At 35.9% G+C, this 20,066-nt stretch overlaps 4 protein-coding genes and 1 pseudogene across 6 annotated transcripts; 3 read left to right on the forward strand and 2 right to left on the reverse strand.

The window, feature by feature from the left end:
* Window positions 1-1,800: 1,800 nt before the first annotated feature.
* LOC108813854 (serine carboxypeptidase-like 7) lies at window positions 1,801-5,506 on the reverse strand (annotated as a pseudogene).
* Window positions 5,507-7,696: 2,190 nt separating this feature from the next.
* LOC108811852 (SHUGOSHIN 1) lies at window positions 7,697-10,478 on the reverse strand. Of its 3 annotated transcripts, none has more exons than XM_018583957.2 (13): window positions 10,349-10,478; window positions 9,929-10,122; window positions 9,789-9,826; window positions 9,602-9,710; window positions 9,466-9,489; window positions 9,302-9,370; window positions 9,165-9,209; window positions 8,998-9,064; window positions 8,837-8,894; window positions 8,660-8,749; window positions 8,472-8,576; window positions 8,274-8,357; window positions 7,697-8,191 (listed from the first exon to the last, which is right to left on the reverse strand). In XM_018583957.2, the coding sequence occupies exons 1-13, from the start codon at window positions 10,398-10,400 to the stop codon at window positions 7,924-7,926; spliced, it is 1,203 nt and encodes a 400-aa protein (XP_018439459.1). In that variant the 5' UTR covers window positions 10,401-10,478; the 3' UTR covers window positions 7,697-7,923. The 3 variants fall into 3 exon arrangements, with proteins under 3 accessions (XP_018439459.1, XP_056845380.1, XP_056845379.1); XM_056989400.1 differs by having other exon boundaries at window positions 7,697-8,188; window positions 8,660-8,752; XM_056989399.1 differs by having other exon boundaries at window positions 8,660-8,752.
* A 341-nt stretch (window positions 10,479-10,819) lies between these two features.
* On the forward strand, window positions 10,820-12,038 carry LOC108811853 (putative F-box only protein 15). Its single transcript, XM_018583958.2, has one exon. It carries the CDS (start codon window positions 10,870-10,872, stop codon window positions 12,034-12,036), a length of 1,167 nt encoding a protein of 388 aa, XP_018439460.2. The 5' UTR covers window positions 10,820-10,869; the 3' UTR covers window positions 12,037-12,038.
* Window positions 12,039-15,388: 3,350 nt separating this feature from the next.
* LOC108807552 (putative F-box only protein 15) lies at window positions 15,389-16,207 on the forward strand. Its single transcript, XM_018579832.1, has one exon. It carries the CDS (start codon window positions 15,389-15,391, stop codon window positions 16,205-16,207), a length of 819 nt encoding a protein of 272 aa, XP_018435334.1.
* Window positions 16,208-17,459: 1,252 nt separating this feature from the next.
* Window positions 17,460-18,623, forward strand: LOC130496562 (putative F-box only protein 15). The gene has a single exon (XM_056988703.1). It carries the CDS (start codon window positions 17,460-17,462, stop codon window positions 18,621-18,623), a length of 1,164 nt encoding a protein of 387 aa, XP_056844683.1.
* Window positions 18,624-20,066: the final 1,443 nt, after the last annotated feature.

Here is a 20,066-nt window from a genome sequence, read left to right on the forward strand (position 1 = left end):
TTTAATCAGAAAAAAAAATTTTTTAAGCATTCCATGTGGGGGTGTTAGGATGATGATGCTCTTAGCTTTTAAATGCTTATCAAGGTAATGTATATGAATGTAAAACAGATATCGAATGAACCTTGTATCTGTTGTTTTGTCGCACATGGAGAGACTTTCGCTAAATTTTGTATGAAATGGCTCAGTTTTATTGGATAATTTTGGGGAATTAATTTATTTGGCCTATGTGGTTGGCATATAGCTGAGAGGCTTGTCACTATATATATTGGAGATGAGTTTGATGAACTCTTTAGAAAACCATATACTGTATTATATTTTTTGATCAAATGTTTCTATATTAATTAACTAAGTTCTGGTCGACAAAAAAAATTTCGAAAAAACAATGCTAACCGGCAAGTATGGTTTACATAAAAAAAGTTACGCATTTGATACTAACCTCATTTGCGAGTGAAAAAACTATATATACTTTTTTTTTTTGCAACGCCATTTAATTTCATTGAAACAAGTTTTTAGGACACAACAAGAGAGTTTTATACATCCTCTTTGATCATAATTCATAAGCATAAATTACAATAGAAAAAGAAGTTAGCACATATAGATTTTTTGACAGCGAATTCGAGACACTAAGGCGTCGATAAAAAAAGCCTTTCTGAATCTCAAATTTAAGGAATCTCAAAATATTGAAGATTATACTGAAACCAAAAAAATCATCAAAAATAATTTATTAAAATACTAGTTGACAGGTAAATCAACCCTTCTGTGAGTATATACATTTATCAGGGTTGACTCTTAAGATATTCCGTCGAATGAATCATAATACCAATGTCACATTAATACACAATTAGTTGAGAAACATACAAAACACACACATATATATATATATAGTATATATGAACATAAAAGAGATCATGATGACCTTATTTAAAAGTTTTTCCATACCAATGATACTTGAATTTCCAAGGCGTTGCACCATTGATAGATTCATAAATACCATCTCCCCTTATAGACCATCTTATCCAATTGTTTTTGTGTTCATACAGCTTACTTTCGTACGTGACGATAGACGCATTAAGACTGAAATTAGGACCTGACCAGATGTTGCACCAATAAAGTGTTTTATCAAGTATATGATCCTTGAAATCAATACCGTAACTTCCTCCGTATTTCCTCACGTGCCATCCCATATCGTTGTCTTTTGATTTGCAATGGACTTTCATTAGGATTCCATGGCGCACCTGGTTATAGAGAAAGAACGACGATCCTATCGCTTGTTGTGTGTATATGCTTAAAAGGATCAGGATTATTGTAAAACGAAACATATTTTTATTGTTTTTGTTTCTTTTAGTAATGGATGTTCTCAAGTATTTATACACGTTTTTGATCATTTATAAAAGCTACGCCGAAAAATCTGTTCTATTTTAAATATTTTCGTGGTGAATTTGCATTTCACCATTAAAAATAAATAACTAGATAAATTAAACAATGGTTTTTGTGTGTTCTAAAAGAGGTGTTTCAAAAAGACAATGGCTTTTGAAGACTTCAAGGGAGACATTTAGCGGTTCTGTCTTCTCTAGCTTCCCATGCATCGTAAAATCAAACACTTGGTAATGCTTGAAATTAGGTCCTTGTTGATGAGTCAACAATACATTCAACTACAAAATAAAAAAAATACATTTTTTCTCCATGAAATTTCGATTAATTAACTGGGTGAAAACAAAAATGAAATACAAGGCAGTATATTAAACCAGCGGACAACACAAAATTCTCCGGAGACTAGAGCCTAAACTAAGGAAGCTTGACTTAAACCAAAACACACATAAAGATTAGCAACTCACTGACCAAACTGAGAGATCTAAACAACCAGAATTAGAAACTAACGATTAGGGATTGAAATCAAATTTCTCACTTCGCCCTTGTCCCAGCATGTCTTAAGCCAGCAAAGCTATGAGTATCATCCAACACAAACCACATCCGATTTACCAGTTGAGCGTACGACATTAATAAACTCAAAACCAGAGGGAAATCAGAGAAAAGATTCCTGCAAAACTCCTGAAGAATAGAACCACAGCAAGAACAAAATAAAAAAAGTACCTGAAGTTTCAAAAAAGTACACAATGTAACACATTAATAATTTCACTTAAAGAGCCAAGCTTTCTTATGGAGAAGGCGTGATAATAATATAAATTGTCTTGTTAAAGAGGTTGGCCATTGATCCACTTTGGAACATGATATAACTTTCCTCTGGTTTATACTCTGGAGTGTGTCCTCCTCCCTACAATCAAACCCACAACTCGTAAATTAAGAAACATATAAGTGCAAACTGCTAACAAATGTTTGAGTGAAAACAAAGAAAAGACTTGCTTTGATGGTAGCAAATGTCATCTTATTGGCATTAGTCCTCGTGTATCTGTCAAATCAGAGTGAATCTAGTGAACTCGGACGACAATAGAATGAAAATAACAATAGAACTCATCAATAAAGAACAAGGTAATATACCCAGCGATTTGATCGCCTATCATCCAAGGTCTCCAATCATCAATGAGAGGATAGTTAAGAGACCTAATCCAGGCTTGAGTTCCAAGGAAAGGCACATCTATGTCATGATCACCACTGTTCAACCCAAAAAACTCACAAAATGTAGAGAAAATGTCTTAACATGGTCGATCTCGATTTTTTTTGGGGGGGGGGGGGGGGGGTGGGTTGTTGTAGACACTTAAATAAAGGGTTTATATAATTTTTTTAAACAAATTTGAATGTCTATATTTATAAATTTGTTTTCCAAATTTTTGGAGGCCATATGTTCATGTTTCACTGGCACATGCTTAGGACCGGCTCTGGTCTTGAGTCTTATACTACTTCAAAAGGCAAGAGACTATTCTAACCTGAAGATAAGAGAAGGATAGCCACTGATGCTATTATTCATATGGTACGGCACACTGCTTTTAATGTCCTTAGTGTAAGGTATTTCCCAGTAACAACGTACCCATTTCTCTTCACTCTCCTGCAATCATACATCCTCGTTACCAAAAAAAAATTGAACTTAACTTTTGACATATGCAATACCTTAGTGATTTGAAGAGCCCTGCGCACGCTCTCATCATTGGCCCAGTAGGTAGTTAACAAGTACCGATAAGTCTGCAAATTTGAACGCATAGTTTTGCTATCAATGCTTTATTGTTAACAGAAGGCAAGATGAATTACTTACATAGCAACCAGGAGATGTATCTTCAGATTCTTCACATGATGGCGTTAAGATAAATGGGAAGTATAATCTATCAATGCACTATAAAATATCACCACAAAAGTATGAATAGGTGATAAACTTTGACTAGGAGTCTAGGAGACATAGCAATATCATGACTGTATACCTTATGGTATTCTTCAAGGAGTTTTAAGCATTCCATGTTACTTGGATCAACAGTTTCATATTCACCTTTGCAGATTCTCTTCATTGACTGCTTACAAAAAAAAAGCAGATTTTTGAACTGCTTTGCTATCTACTTCCAAACAATAGCACGCATGTCGCGTAACGTACCATGTAAAGTTCATCAGAGATCAGTGTCATTCCATGAGCATAAGGGATGCGATGGTTAAAATCAACTTCACTATCTGTTATCGGGTTTCCGAGCACATAGCCCTTAAGGTTTATCGGAGGCTTGCAGCACAAGTAATTTCCTGCGTTCTGTACTATTATAAAAGTTGCAAAAAAATATTGAGCTCAAAAGTAGTAAATAAAGAAGAAGAAAATATTGATACCTTTTGAGATTTCTTGAACGAGTGCAGGAGCAACCTTACCGGAGTAAGAATCTCCACCGACATAGAAAGGGTTGGAGAAAAACTGTTGATGCTTGCCTAGCCACTGCACAACACCCCAAGCAAAACTACATGCTCATAAATAAGGGTGTTAAATGGTCTGTCCACCCCAAAATAAGTTTGTCTGGATGGATATTTTTTGCTGGATCCAATCCAATCCAATACAATATGATTTTATATGCTGACAAAAAAAGATTTTATATTAATGATTTGTCTCCTAATCAATTTTGATCTAGAATTTTGAGTTATTTGAGCCCATTTGACACAGAAAATCTTGATCTAATTTTTTTCCGAATCAATTTTGATCTAAAATATTGAAAACTTAGCCCATTTGACATGCTTCGCAAATGGATATATCGATGCAAATTCGTTTTCTTTTGGACAACAGCCTACCTATTTGACATTTCTACTAAAAAATGCAAGTATGTGGCTATATGCTTAAAGAAAAAATGCTTCAAGGGACAACCAAGTTATATCCTTTTTCACCTTGTGAAGAAACTCGTGGATCCGCTTAACTTCTCCTGAATCACTAGGTTTATTAGCAAGCTGAGTTCTTGATGAGTAGGAGAAGCCAGTTCCAACAGGCTGATCCAAATATAGTATACTCGAAATCTGAAACATACTTGAAAAAATAAGAGGCATAAAGAAAGGAGGCTTGTCATCTTCGTATGTACAACATTTTGTGTGTCACCTTGGTCCATGAATATGTAGTAGAGATCAAGGAAGGAACCTTTCCATTGTAAACCTCAAGCTTCACAGTCAAAGGCCCTGCTTGATTCAAACATGTCAGAAAGCAGAACCACAACATAACAAATGAGTTTAAGAGAATGAATTACCATTCTCGAAAAGAAGACCAGAGATAGAAGAGCAACCAGGTCCTCCACTTAACCAGAGAAGGAGAGGGTCTTCTTCTGGATTCCTCTCAGACTTGATGAAGTAGTAGAACAGTTTCACTTCCTCTTCCTCACCAACACCAATATACCTTTTCAAATCAAAATACATAATTTCTTAGCTCTCCAAACTCAGAACAAACATGTCTATAATTAGTAGATTATTTTTTCTTTAGAGAGAAAAAGGAAGAACCCGGTTTCGAGCTCAAAAGGAAGAGGACCGTCAAAACCAGGAAGATGATTGATGATAGAGGCAGAATCAGCAGCGTTGTGAACTTGTGATACAAGATAAGAAGAAGAAGAAGAAGAAGCAACAACTTGGGAACAGAGGAAACGTAGTCTTTAGCCATTGGTGTTCTGATAAGTAAGGACAGTTACTGAATATTTTTTATTTAAAAAGAACAGACACACGCATACACTTTCCTCCTCCTCACTTTCACTCCTTTACTGAACATTTTATATATTTTTAACGTCTTCTTAGAAGCTGTCACGTTTTTTTTTACCTTATTTCATCATTGTAAATCTAAAGAGCTTATTAATTCTGAAAAAAATGTTGCTGATATATTTATGTGAGTAGGGCTAGTATTGGAGAGGGGAGAGCTGAATGATTGGCGCACACGCATCCGCGACTCCGTGAGTTCGAGGCAAGTATTATAATGATGTGATTAGAGGCCTTGAAAGTTGACAAAAAAAAGAGGCCTTGAAAAACACCGTGGGCCATGAAATATCAATCAAGTGGCCCACCATAACATTATTTTTTTGTGAACGTTGGGTTTGAATAAATCTGAAAGCCGACAAATGTAAGTTCCTCCCCTGACATTTAAGGTTTGCCTTTTACCGTATCTTCTTTTCTTTTTTCAACTATATTTTTTTAACGATGATATTTTTATTGATTTATCAATTTTCATAAATAGCACAAAATAGTTTTATCGTAACAATATGAGAGTAAAAAGTAATACAACATATGAAAATCATCAAAATATTATACATTAATGAATGAAAATATTAAACTACTTTTTATGAAAAATACATTTAATATAAAAAATAGTTTTAAAATGCTTATTTTAAAATAGATTAAATATTATTGTCCAGATTTTATACTATAAACTACAAATACCCATGTTCAAAAACGCGGCGCCTAAAGCCGTTTACTCGCCGGAAAGACGTTCCTCGGCTTGCCACCGCCGTGATTGGTGATATTCGGACAAAAAAATAGGAAATCTTTAAAAACTCAAGATTTTGTTCATAAAAACTTAAAATCGAAGGTTTTCTAGTAGATCTATCAGTTTTGTCTATAATTACAGAAGAAAATGGAAGAAACAGTGTGAAAACGAAAAAAAAAGAAGAGGCTGCCGCATATATTAGGTCTGGAACAGACAGCCATAAGGAAGAAGATGATTGCGCAATGTCTATTTTATCCTTCATTAATGTTTTATGTTAAAAAAAAAACTAAAATGACAGAGTGGAGGGTCGAACCCGGGTTTGATAGAGAGCATGAAGAGACCTAACCACTACTCTAACACAAATATAACGTTCAAGATTACAATATCTAATATATATCCCTAAAACTAGGCGCTGATTAATCCCCATTTAGTCTCCGATCTTTTTGCTAGGCGTTAGGCCCGGGGTTGCTGTACGCATAACGCCTATCGAATTTTTGAACATGGACAAATACTAGATCTTAAACCTTGGTCACTAAATCTATCCTCAAAAACATCTAAACCCTAATTCGTAATTTTTAATCCTAGAGCTATATATATATATATATATATGTTCTGATACCATTTATACTATTTTGTCATTTTTCTCCTTGCATGCTATTTAGAAACAAAATCACGTTTTATTGTTATTTTAAGATTTTGCTGACTATCTTCTTAAAAATATATGTCTGAAATTATTTTATTAATGAATTTCTACAATTTGGTTTCTAAATATTGTCATATCTATACTATTAAAACTGAAGTACAATTAGTATTTAGCTCTAAGTTTTCCTCAATAATTACTATCTTATGCTACTGAAATTTAAACCATTATTTTTTTTATTTTAATTAAAATTTTTTAAATTTTTACAGAAAACAATATTTAGTTTGTTATGCAGTTAATACTCCAATCTTGATTCCATAAAAGTAGACAACCATTTAATGAAAAGATACGCAAATAATTACTCTTAATAATTTATAACCATATTTGAACTACCAGAATTTACATGGACCCATGTTAGATATTTAAAAATATTACCTTAAACTTATTCTCCATTATTTCATCTCACGTATGCATTTACATAATACAAACGTCTAAGATAAATCAAATTGATTGTATTATATCTAAACAGAATCCTTAAAAACATTCTTAAAAACAGACCATCAATTAATTAAAATTAATGATCATATTTCACTCTTGCCATCTAAACAAATTTGTCGATTGAATGGCATATATTATGTAACACACCATTTTTTTTTGATCAAAGTAACATACCATCTCTTCTCCATTCTGATAGTTAGTGATTTCTGTTAAAGGGCTCTGCTTCAGTGGTTCCTTCGTTCACCTTTTTATATTTTTAAGTTAGGTATTTTGGCTTATATTGCTTAATTTATATGTTATATTATTTTTATATTTAAGGAAATTTAAAGTATATATATAAATTTTTAAAATTTAAAAATAATTTAGACGGTATATCTGAACCCGAATGAACCCGCAAAGATCCGAATCGAACCAGAATCAAAATTTATAAATATCCGAATGGAGTTGGAATCTTTAAACTCAAAAGTCTCAAACCCGAATAAATTTTAATCGGATTCGAGTGGATACTCAAATATCCATCCTTAGGTTAGTCAATATAAAACAATCAAATATTACAAATATATTATTTAATATAAATAAATAAAAACTAAAACAGAAAATTAATACCCATGCGGTCGCACGGATCCAACATCTAGTTAGTACATTAAAACCTAGTTATATAATTAAAATTTAATATTTTAAGGGAATTATACTAATCAAGAAATGGCAGATGGGTATATTGCATCAAGTACTAAGCTACTCCCACTGGTTGATTGTGACTTGTATAGTTTTATAGTAGCAAGATCACTCGCTAGCTCTCACTGAAGCAAAAACACATACAAAGATATATACATTGTGAATTTGTGATGATTATAGCATCAACCAAAGCTGTTTCAACAGAGTATTTGAAGGCTTAAGATGATTTTCGAACTAGCCAGACTCAGAAGTCCCTTCGCATCTTATCCTTAAGTGAGACTTCTTTGTATGATTTGATTTTTCCTGCAGCTTGCCTTGAAGGTCTTCCACCATACTTTTCTCTCATCTCCTCTGCTTCATCGCCTGTTGGTTTGTTCTTTGATTCTCTTTTAAGCTCTGTTGAAACTGAAGATGATGCCTCAACAATGTCATCGCGCAACGGAGGATCTGTGGATACTTCGATGGCTCTCTGAGATTTAGCCTCGGTAGACTGTCTTCTTGAAGAGACTCTTCTGTCATGTATACCATTTAGATACAACAGTCTTAAACTCTTTTATTCTGAGGAATAAATGAAATAATCTATCACTACAAAACCTGCTTTTCCCGGTTGTCTCTTTCGTGTCATGTAGCTCTACTGCTTCGGGCTTAGAGCCGCTAGACAGACCACTCGCAGAGCATCTGAAATGGCAGCCATAAAGGACAAAATAAAAAGCAGAAGTGGTATAAGTGTACTTGGGTTTATGAACAAGTTATCAAGCAAGTAGAGTGGGAAAAGATGGAGCTTATACAAACCCGGCTTTCGCAGCAGACTCTTGATCATCATGTATACCGTTCAAGTTTTCAGACACGCCCACATCTTGGATATTGAACCTCTTAGACTGTCTTCGCAAAGAAACCCTGAGAATATTTAAATCGCAATTTTAGCAACCTTCAAAAGCGTACTCTACTTATAAACATGGCTAGAAAAGCTTATTGCAGACCTCCTGACGTTGGTTGTCTGTGCTGACTCTCCTGGTCTACCAATTACATCTAATACTTCGGAATTGTCAAGACTTGGCTTTCCAGATACTCTGCTGTAAAGAAGAGCAACAAATCCGGAATAACCTGATTGCCCATAAGTGAAACAAATAGCAGACTGAGCAAGAGAGAAACTACACCTTGTATAGTTGGTTTTCTCATTTATTTGCAATGAGTTACCATCTGAACTCTGTGAAGCTGAAATAGAACGGTAATGAGGTAAAGATGTTAAGAGGTTCCTATGTTCCACAGTGATAACCAAAAAGCTAGCATTATATACTTAACCGTTTCTTTCCCTTACCAGTCTTATGATCCTCGCCCTTTGGATGAACGGTTTCGGAAGCCCCACCAGAAGCGTTTGCACGAACCTGAAAGTTACAACAATTCAGAAAAAAGTTTGAACAGTGTACTCGTATGGTGCTAATGTCCCTATTACAGAAGTTCACAAAAGCCAGTTCTCCTAAGTACCTTGTCTTCTGCTGCGTCGTGCTGTGTATACGGAGGCTTTTGCGGCTGGAAAGAAAAGTTTACAGCCTCTCAACTATGTAACAGTTTGGAGAATAATTATGGCCATCGGGAAACTCACATACAAAATTAAAACAGACCTCAAGCGGCAGTTTCCTGGCCATGAGTACCCCGTTCTTGCAACTAAGTTCGTGCTGAAGTGCCTTAAGCTGAAATACACAGAGAATTCCAGCTGAGAAACTTATAGTTAATGATTAAAAAAGCCTATGTTTGAGCAACTTGGGGTTCCAGAGTAAAACCATACTTGGTCTTTGCTTGTTCTGATCTCCTGCCAGCAAGAAACAATAATGAAAGAAACTTTGGAATCCCATTGTAACCAAAGAGTTCCGAAAATCACATATCAAAATGAACCATTTAAAAACTTTGGAATCACATTGTACCCCCAAGATACGAGTGTTGGTCTGGGAAAGCTGCAAGTTCTGTGCTTGAACCATATGTAAGTTGATCCTATATTTCTGCAGCTCACTTCCGGTCCTCTCGATGATTGCACTGTAGTCACAGACTCACAGAACAACAATAAGCATTAGAAACAAATCAACGAACACAAAACAGTCACAAGTCTCATACTTTCTCTCCTTGAGGGCTTTCATCAGTCTCATGTTTTCCTGCAAAAACAAACAAAAGGTGAAGCGTTTGAGTAAACAACACAGTCAAAGAAAAGACAATTTCCCAAAAATCGAGATAGAGAATATGACATAAGCATTTGCCTTTTGAAGTTTTTCAGCGTATTCTTTGGAAGAGAGTGGCATAGATTGTTGCTGCTGCTGCTGACTCGCTCCATGGTTCATTGCTATGTTTCGGTTCGGCAAGTTTGTGATATCTCCCAGTGCTCTTCTCTGTGCACTGTTCATCGGAGGTTCCATAATCATCTTCTCTCCTTTTGCTTTGTTAGTAGCAACACCTACGGATCTCAAATTCAAACACATCTATACATAACTCATCATCATCGATAAAGAACAAACGAAATTCCAAGCAATTAGCTGAGATTCAATTTACAATTCTAAATCGGGACGAAACCATATGAGATCCGATTGAAAGGATCTCTCCAAAATGTTGAGCTCTCTAACTCTAAACACACAGAACGCGACGAGAGAGTAACTACTAACTAAGGAAGGCTAACATCGAACCTTCAACGGCGTGATCGTCGACTTTAAGCACCGTCGTTCTCGTTCGCACCATCGTGAAAGGCGGAGTATAAACCCTAGTGCCTCTTCGCGTCGCCCTTTCTCGGGATCGGAATTGAATTCCGGAGGGAAAATAAGAATAAGTGACTGTGACTGGGTCAATCATTTTTATTACTTTTCAAATATTTTTTACATAATGTGTGACCAATTTGGCTCGGTTTAACATTAACCGGTTCGTTTGCTTTATTTAATTTCACCGAGTTTTTAAACGATTCATGTTCTCGGTTCGGTTAAATCTTTAACTGGTTCGCTTGGTTTATAGAAATAGACTATTAGATTGGTTTACGCGAAAGTCACCAATTTGGTTCGGTTCAATTAAAAATGTGCTTAACCAATTCATGGTTTTGGTTCAGCTGAGCCCATCTTTTTAACGGTTAGAAGGAGGGATCCACAGATTGTAAGTCGTTTCCTTCTTTCAAGAACCTCTGGTACGATACGACTCGAACCTTTCAGAGAGAGCGACCATGGCTTCTTCAAAGCGTTCTTGGTCGTTGTCGACGCTGCCACCGGAGTTAATAGAAGAGATACTCTACAGAACTCCGGCGGAATCTCTAGTCCGAGCAAAACCAACGTGCAAGAAATGGTACGCGCTCATCACCACCAACAGAAGATTCATCTTCGAACACCTGCGTCGCTCACCGCAAAGATTCATCAGAACCGTAGAGACAGTACAGATCATGGATCCTGTGACAAGAACACGCTCAGATTCACCACTCCCAAAAGAGCTCCATGTTAGAATGATGGTTCACTGCGATGGGCTCATGTTATGTATGAGTGGTAACTCTCAGTATAGAAAGTTCAACCTCGCAATTTGGAACCCTGTTTTGAGGAAACTCAGATGGATCAAACCCTCGCTCCATTTCACAGAATCTGATTACTACGGGATTGGATACGACATCAAGATGTCTCGATATGGTTACAAGATTTTGAGGTTCACGGATCGTCGCTATGATCGTTATGGTGATTATGATGAGGAAGATCGTGAACCAGAGGTTGAGATGTATGAGTGCAAGACTCGTTCATGGAGAACTCTTGACGCCAAGGTTGGTTGGGATGTGGATATCACGTGCAAAGGTGTGTCTGTGGTGGGTAACATGTACTGGTTTGCTCAGAAGTATTGGGTTGCTAAGAAGGAGCACAGAAACTACATTCTAGGTTTCGATTTCTCAGTTGAAACGTTCAAGGACGTATGCTTTGCTCCTCCCTCTCGTCATGATAATTATCTAGCATGTTTCGATGGAGATAGATTGTCTTTGCTACAGCAAGACCAAGAAACAACGAGCCCGATCGAGGTGTGGGTTTCAAGCAAGTTGGCTGGTGATGGGGATGTCTTGTTCAGCAAGTATTTCAGTGTGTCACGCCCCGATCTTCCGTCCTTACTGTTCCACACAGATATGGCTCATCCGGTATACTGTATTGGGAAGCACAAACGTGTTGTGGCATGGTGCGAGGGAGATGTGTATGAAGGTGATGATGATAAGATTCCTCCTACTTGCATCACTCTTTATGAAATTGATGAGGGTGGGGTAAGAACACAGCTTGAGACAGAACGACACTACGGGTCTGGCTATTCTGGGACTTTCCTTTGTGGCTACGTGTACGTTCCAAGTCTAGTCCCTCTTCCAGAATAAGAGGTGGCTAAGAGGGTTTTGGTTCTGTGTTCTAAGCTTTAGTTTTATTAGTCTTCGTGATGTTGATCTTCTGCACTGTGAAAATGTAACTGTAATCGACACTGGTTTTTATATGACAATCTTGAGAGGGTTTTAGTTATGGTTCATAGTTGTATCACTTTCAACAAAAATTATGAAAAAATAAAACTATGAAACTAATCGGAAAGAGCTTTTTCGAACAATGATAATCAGTCCATAAACATAGAATCCTCGCATGTAGGACATCGTGACCATATCAGTCTAGAGACTTTACGAGACAGCCCAGCTAGTTAGCAGGCAAGTCAAACAATGACAGCAAAATTCAAGAAATGCAATAGTTTATTGTTGAAGGCCCGTCCATGAAAACTCATTTCTCTACTCAATAAGCAGTGCCTTTTGAAGATTTTCAGCTTATTCTTTGGGTTGTGGTGTGTACATGGAAGCTTTTGTGGCTGGAAAGAAAAATTTACTGCCTTTATTTGGTTCAACAAAATGCAATTGATAGAAAGAGCTTCTGCTTAAAACAAACAAAGAAAAATCACTTATATGATTAATTCATAAATAAATTCTGTTCATAAATGCAGAGTAAATATATATCTACAGTTTTAGCTAAGAGATGATAGTTTTTACCTCAAGGGGCATCAAAAATTCTTCTAAACTGGGCTTGCTCTCTTTACATCATCAACGGAAGATTTCTCTATGGTTATAGGGGCTGAGCCAAACGATTCTCTCCCAAGGATCATTCAGACTGCCTTGACCATCTGAGCCCGTTGTAGTTGACTGCAAGGTATTAACAGGAAGATACATTCGTGCGACTAAGTTCGTGCTGAAGTGCCTTCAGCTGAAATACACAGAAACTTCCAGCTGACTAACTTATAGTTAATGATTAAAGATACTTTCGGTTAGATTTCCGTAAAATTAAGAACTCGTAATTAGATACGTATATATATATATATATATATATTTAGAACCCCAGAGCAAGAAACCTCCAATAGTGTTGTTCTTAGTCTTTTCTTTTTGTTGATCTTCAATGTAAAGATTTTACTGAATTTTACATCGGTTTCCAATCTTTAGAGGGTTTAGGACCAGGCGAAGCTAAGGAAGGGTGGACTGGGTGCACATGTAGAGATGGACACTGAGTTGATAGTACCGTAATTTTTCAGCATTTTTTATTTATTTCGTAGTTTATGGATTTTTCGATTTGTTTTGTTTCGAAAAATATAAATGTCCAGTTTTTTTATATCCGGAAGTATTACAGATATTTTTGAATATTTTATGGATATTTACGAATATCTTAGACAATTTATTCAATACAACTAAATCTAGAAAACTATATAAGTTTGTTTCGAAAATATCTCTCGCATAATATAAAAACAAAAATTAAAAACTAGTGACTATATGTTCTATAAATTTTTTAAGTTAATTAATTATAAACATCATCTCAAATTTTTTTTTAGTTTTTATAGAAATTTTATATTTCTTTCTTAATTTAATTCTTTTATAAGTAATTTTATAAGTAAAATTAAATACTAAAATAAGATTTATATAAAATTATACATTTCAACTTTCTATTTAATCGTAGATTTACTTCTATTTGTATAAAAAATGGAGCGGACCGAATCTACGACTGAAATTGTTAGTGTACTTACCATTTTTAACTGATATTGATATTTAATATTTGATTTGTTTCGAAGACTTATGAATATCCGGATTTATCAAATTATCACGAACAACCAATCAAATCAAAAATTTTGGTGCATGATGCAGCCACTATATTTCTGTGTTTTCATATTTTCAGTAAAATTACGTAATTTAGTTATGTAACTGTAAAAAACTCTATTTAGTGCACCGAGGAAATGTCTTTCTTTACTTTATGCACCCACTATCATTAAGTTCTATAGTTCACAGTTGTATACTTCCAAAACTTATGATACATATAATTCTTTTTGTTTTGCAAATGATTGGGAAATAGATTTTTGCGCAATTTGAAAACAAACAAATGAAATCATTTGCAATAGTTTGTTTATTGTTGGTTGGTCAAAGGAAATCTATTTTCTTGTTTTACTACTCTCCATTCCTTCTGTATATTATCTTGGTTGACCATATGGTATTGATCCATCAAGTCATACCTTTCCTAACTATTGCTTGGCATTTTTAAATCAGTATATATTAAGTTAGTGACCACATGTTACTGTCCCATCAAATCACCAACCAATCATAAAGCACATCCTCATAAACCTATTTCCAACTCTTTCAGAGCGTTCGTCCTTGGCTTCTTTTTCAACGCTGCCACTCGATTTGACAAAAGAAATACTTTACAGGACTCCGGCAAAGTCTCTGGTCCGAGCAAAGGCGACATGTAAACAGTGGAATGATCTCATCAAGGCAGTGCCGGATTAACCTTTGATACTGCCCAAATCAAAATTTAAAATTATGCTCTTGTACAAATTTTATCAATATCACAAATCAGTGAAAAATAATGTAAATATTCATTAAAGAAAATCAAAACCTACAAACCGTTTATAAAACAGTGATATTATATACGCTTATTGTTAGAAATATAATTTTACTTATATTTTTTCTACAAAATCATCAATTAGAATCATATAGTCAAGTTTGTAAACCATAACCATTTCAAATGATAATATAACTAACCCATTTAATTTTTTCTAGTTATATGGAAGACCACAAATAAATCTTTATTAGCATCAATTTCGAAAAATTTCTCTCAGCTGTGGTGAATACACCAAAATATGCGATAAACAGTTTGTGTTTCGAACTTTTTTGGACATTGATTATCGAAGAATTTTAAGTTTCTTAAACAAATCGTCACCAATTATATATGAAAGCTTAACATTTCTTAAAGAAACTTCTACATTCAAACATGATACCTTTAAAATATCTTCGCTTGCATCTATTAACCTTTTAAAAATTAAACAAAAATCCAAAAACAAATTCACAATTTTGGAATTGTTCAAATCTGAATTCAAGAGAAATTATAACTAGAGATTTAACAAATTTTATTCTAACTAAAAATGCCTAGTAAATTATATTTTAACAAGAAAACCTACAAAATTTATTTACTGATAGATACAACTAATTTTTTTTAGAAAAATATGCCCCACTAATTTGGATGCCCTAATCCGTTGCTTGGGTGGCTTGCCCTCTGCGCCGGCCATGCATCAAGGACAAGAGGTTCATCTACGAACACTGGCGTCGCTCCCCGGAAAGATTCCTAAGAGCTGATCAGACGGTACAAATCTTGGACCTGGTGAACAGAACACGTTCAGACTCACCAATCCCAGACGAGCTCCAACATTCGATATCAAATGTCATGGCCATGGTTCAGTGCGATGGACTCATGTTGTGTGTCTGGAGTGACAAGAAATATTTTATGTTCCACAATATCGCCCTTTGGAATCCCCTCACAAGGAATTTCAACGTGGTCAAGCATAAGCTCGCTCGGATGGGTGATAACTTCGGGATCGGATACGACGTTAACAAGCCTCGAGGTAATTACAAGATCTTGATGTTTTCAGCTAATCACTATTGTGAAGCAGTGGTCGAGATATACGAGTGCATGTCAAAATCGTGGAGAACACTTGTTGATTCCAAGTTTGATTCGGAAGCATATCCCTGGGACCATGGTGTCTCTATCGTGGGTAACATGTATTGGCTTGTCAAGAAGAAGACTATAAACTACATTGTAGCTTTTGATTTCTCCGTTGAGACATTCAAAGACATATGCTTTTTTCATCATCTCCCTTATGATAATAACTATCTAGGCTGCTTCGATGGGGATAAACTGTCTTTGCTACAACAAAACCAAGACTATCCAAGTACGATCGAGGTGTGGGTTTCGGGCAATCTGGCTGTTGGGAATGTCACGTTTGCCAAATATTTCAGTGTGTCCAGCTCTGATCTCCCAGCGTTTCATTACCTTACATTTTGGGCTCATCCGGTATACTGCATTGCCAAGCACGAACATATCATCACATGGTATACTATGTTTTCTACTTGCTTGATTATTTGTGAAATTGATGACGGTGGGGTAAGTAATCCATTTGTGACAGCACAGCACTACTGGGATGATTGTATTGTCACCTTCAGTTGTGGCTACGTCTACAAACCAAGCCTGGTCCCTCTTCCATGATAAGAGGTAGATATAAGAGAAGATGGTTGTTTTAAGCTTTATTATATTTTAATTCTTTGTATGTTGTTGATTTTCTGTACCGTAATAAATGTTACTGAGACATTGGTTTTGGTATAACTAAAAATGCAACTTATTGGAAAAGTGCTTTTATCTCAATTTGAGAAAAAAAAAAGAAAAAGAGAAAAAATCATTTCGTAGTAAAGTTTGATTAAATTCTATTTACATATAAAGAGTAGAACATTGCGTTTGTGACACTTTTCTGAAAAAAAACATTTGTATTACAAAGTATAGTAACAAGCTAAAATGATTAACAACATTAACATATTATTATTAGATTGAATTCCGGAGGGAAAACTGACACTGGTTTTCGTAAGACAACCTTGAAAGGGTATAGGCTATGATTCATAGTTGTATCATTTTCAACAAAACTTATGAAACATAATACAGTGCTACTAATATGAAAGTTCTTTTCGGAACAATGATAATCAGTCCCTTGTTGAGATTCTTACTCAGGTTTTCACTCTCTTAATCTTTCTTATTCTCTAACACTTTTTCTCTGTTTTTCACTCAAGGATTCATTGTTGGAACACAGTTTTTGACAAGCTTAATTTTTTGAGTTTTCCGCTGGCTTTTCCTGCCAAACAAGTGGTAGTCATCACAGGATAAAAAGCTCACAATGAGTACTACAATGTAGTATATTCATATGTCAAAAACTGATTTAATTTGAATGTGAAATAATGCATATAAGTTGTTAGTGTTGTCAAACCACAAAAATGCAGACAAAACTGATTTGTCCCACACGGGTAAGACCATTTTAAATGATGCACCATTTTGAAGGGAAAAATGAGTTTATGAATAGTGTTTTCTCAAATTTAAAAATGAAGACAGTAGTGAACCTATTTAAAGTTTTTAATTTATAATTAATTAATTTTTATTTAAAAAACTTAGAACCCAAAAAAAGAAAATTACCCTAAATCATATTATACGTGATGCCTTTAAAATTCCCGCAAATTTTAGTTGTTCCTTTGATTTGTTTGGTCTACGAATTATAACCAATTTAGTTCGGTTTAACTTTAACCGGTTCACTTGCTTTATTAAATCAATGAGTTAGCTTAAAAAGATTCATGTTTGGTTTTTGTTGAATCATTAACGGTTTTAACGGTAAAAAGAACCATGCACTTTCTTTATATATAATAAAGCAAAGAAAAATTAATCAAGAAACTACTCGAATCTTTCAGAGCGCTCTCCGCTCATGGCGTCTTCACAGCGTTCATGGTCGTTGTCATCGCTGCCACTCGATTTGATAGAAGAAATATTCCACAGAACTCCCGCTGAATCTCTACTCCGATCAAAACCGACGTGCAAGAAATGGCGCCATCTCATCGACAACAAGAGGTTCATCTACGAGCACTTGCGTCGTTTCCCGGAACAGAGACGGTTCCTGAGAATCGACGAGACGGTGCAAATCATGGATCCGGTGAGGAGAACACGCTCAGAGACACCAATCCCGTACGAGCTCCAACCTGTAGATAATATTACAGCCATGGTTCACTGCGACGGGCTCATGTTATGTATGTGTAGCGACATGGCATCAAGATTCGTCACCCTCTCTCTTTGGAACCCCCTCACGAGGCACATCGCGTTGATCCAGCCCTCGACACGTTTCACGACTTCTGATCACTACGGGATTGGTTATGGTATTAACAAGTATCGAGATGGTTACAAGATCCTGAGGTTTTCTGATCGCCGTTATTTTGAGATTTATTACTGCGGGACGAGTTCTTGGAGAACTCTTGATGATGCCGAGGTTGATTGGTCCGTAGACTTCAGGTGCCAAGGTGTCTCTGTTATGGGGAACATGTACTGGCTTGCTCATAGGTTTTTTCATGAGGAGGAGGAGGAGGATGAGGAGGAGGAGGAGGTCGAAAGCTTTATTCTAGGTTTCGATTTCACCGCTGAAACATTCATGGAGGTATGGTTTTGTCCTCCTTATAATTATGATGATGAGAACAATTACTTGAGCTGTTTCGATGGAGATAGATTGTCTTTGCTACTACAAGATAAAGAAGTACCAAGTGTTATCGAGGTGTGGGTTTCAAGCAAGCTGCCTGATGATGTCTCGTTTACCAAATATTTCCGTGTGGTCAGCCCTGGTCTTCCGTGGTTACGGATCGATAGATCAGAAACTGCTAGTCATCCGGTGTACTACATTGCCAAGAGCAAACGTATCGTGGCATGGTGCGAGAACGTGGTAGTACTTGAAGGTGGTAGACTTCCTGTTTGCACCATTCTTTATGAGATTGATGAGGGTGGTGTAGTTGCTCAACATGAGACAGAACGACACGAGGATAATGACTATATTGGCACCTTCCTCTGCGGTTACGTGTACGTTCCAAGTCTAATCCCTCTTCCATGATATAAAGAGAAAGAGAGTTTGTTTCATGTTCTTATAAGCTTTAGTTGTAGACTTTTACTCTCTCTCTTTTTTTGTTGATCTTCCGCACTGTAATGATGTTACTGAACTGACAGTGGTTTCCCATCTTGAAACGGTTTAGGCTATGGTTCACAGTTGTATACTTGCAACAAAACTTATGATACATTGATACATATGGTTCACTGTCTTCACTCTTTCATTTGTATTTTTTATTTAAGCAATAAATTTTTTTTTGAAACTTTGATGGCACGTATTTAAATAGAGCAAAGGTGTACAATTACATAACATCCTTATAGTCCTCGCATGCAGAACATGGTGACCATATCAGTCTAGAGATCCTACAAGATAGACCAGTATAACAAACACAGAAAAATTCATGAAATGCAATAGTTTATTGTTATAGGATTCAGGAAAATTCATTTTTTCTCCTCATGTATATTATGTTGTCTGGTTGACCATATAACTAGTTGAAGTGTATGCTTTTCTCATACTTAGAAACAAACCATATGACCCCCAGAAGGTCATAGCTTTCTAATCTGAGTACTAAGGTGCTGTTCGTTTGTTCATCTGGATGATCCATCTGGGTGAAGATGCAAGTTGATGTTCGTTTTGTACATTAAAATGATACATCCAGATGGATCACCCAACTGCAATTATGAAAACTCAGCTCAAATTCTCATCCAAATGAGGGTGAGTCTTCACGGAGCATCTGGGTGAAGGTGAGTCTTCACCAAAAATTTGATATTTTTTTATGTCAAACAAAAAAGATTTTCGCCAAAACCGAAAATGCAATTTTCTATCAAAATCGGAAAACACAATTTCTCGTCAAAACCAGGAAAACGTAATTTCCCGCCAAATCGGAAAACATAATTTCCCGCCAAAATCAAAAACGTAATATCCCGCCAAAATTATTCGTCGAAATCGGAAAAACACAATTTCCCGCCAAAATCGGGAAAACGTAATTTCCCGCCAAAATCAAAACCACCATTTCCCGTCAAAACCGAAAAACACAATTTCTCGTCAAAACCGAAAAACGCAATTTTCCGCCAAAACCGGGAAAACATAATTCCCGCCAAAACCGAGAAAACACAATTTCCCGCCAAAATCGGAAAACACATTTTCTCGTCAAAACTGAAAAAACTTAATTTCCCGCCAAAACTGGAAAACGTAATTTTCCGCCAAAACCAAGAAAACGTAATTTCCCACCAAAACCAGGAACGCAATTTCCCGCCAAACCCAGGAAAACATAATTTCCCGCCAAAATTGGGAAAACGTAATTTCCCGCCAAAACCGAGAAAAACGCAATTTTCTGCCAAAATCGGAAAAACAATTTTTCGTCAAAACCGGAAAAAATGCAATTTCCGCCAAAACCGGAAAGCACAATTCCTCGTCAAAATCGGGAAAACGTAATTTCCCGCCAAAACC

The sequence above is a fragment of the Raphanus sativus genome, chromosome 6, assembly GCF_000801105.2.
Source record: "Raphanus sativus cultivar WK10039 chromosome 6, ASM80110v3, whole genome shotgun sequence".
NCBI classification, from domain to species: domain Eukaryota; kingdom Viridiplantae; phylum Streptophyta; class Magnoliopsida; order Brassicales; family Brassicaceae; genus Raphanus; species Raphanus sativus.

Coding starts and splice junctions, on each gene's coding strand:
- LOC108807552 (XM_018579832.1), top strand. CDS start 15,389: ATGGCCATGGTTCAGTGCGATGGACTCATGTTGTGTGTCTGGAGTGAC.
- LOC130496562 (XM_056988703.1), top strand. CDS start 17,460: ATGGCGTCTTCACAGCGTTCATGGTCGTTGTCATCGCTGCCACTCGAT.
- LOC108811853 (XM_018583958.2), top strand. CDS start 10,870: ATGGCTTCTTCAAAGCGTTCTTGGTCGTTGTCGACGCTGCCACCGGAG.
- LOC108811852 (XM_056989399.1), bottom strand. CDS start 10,400: ATGGTGCGAACGAGAACGACGGTGCTTAAAGTCGACGATCACGCCGTT. Junction 9,490..9,601: donor CCAACACTCGTATCTTGGGG/GTACAATGTGAT, acceptor TCTTGCTGGCAG/GAGATCAGAACAAGCAAAGA. Junction 9,210..9,301: donor CCAGGAAACTGCCGCTTGAG/GTCTGTTTTAAT, acceptor TTTTCTTTCCAG/CCGCAAAAGCCTCCGTATAC.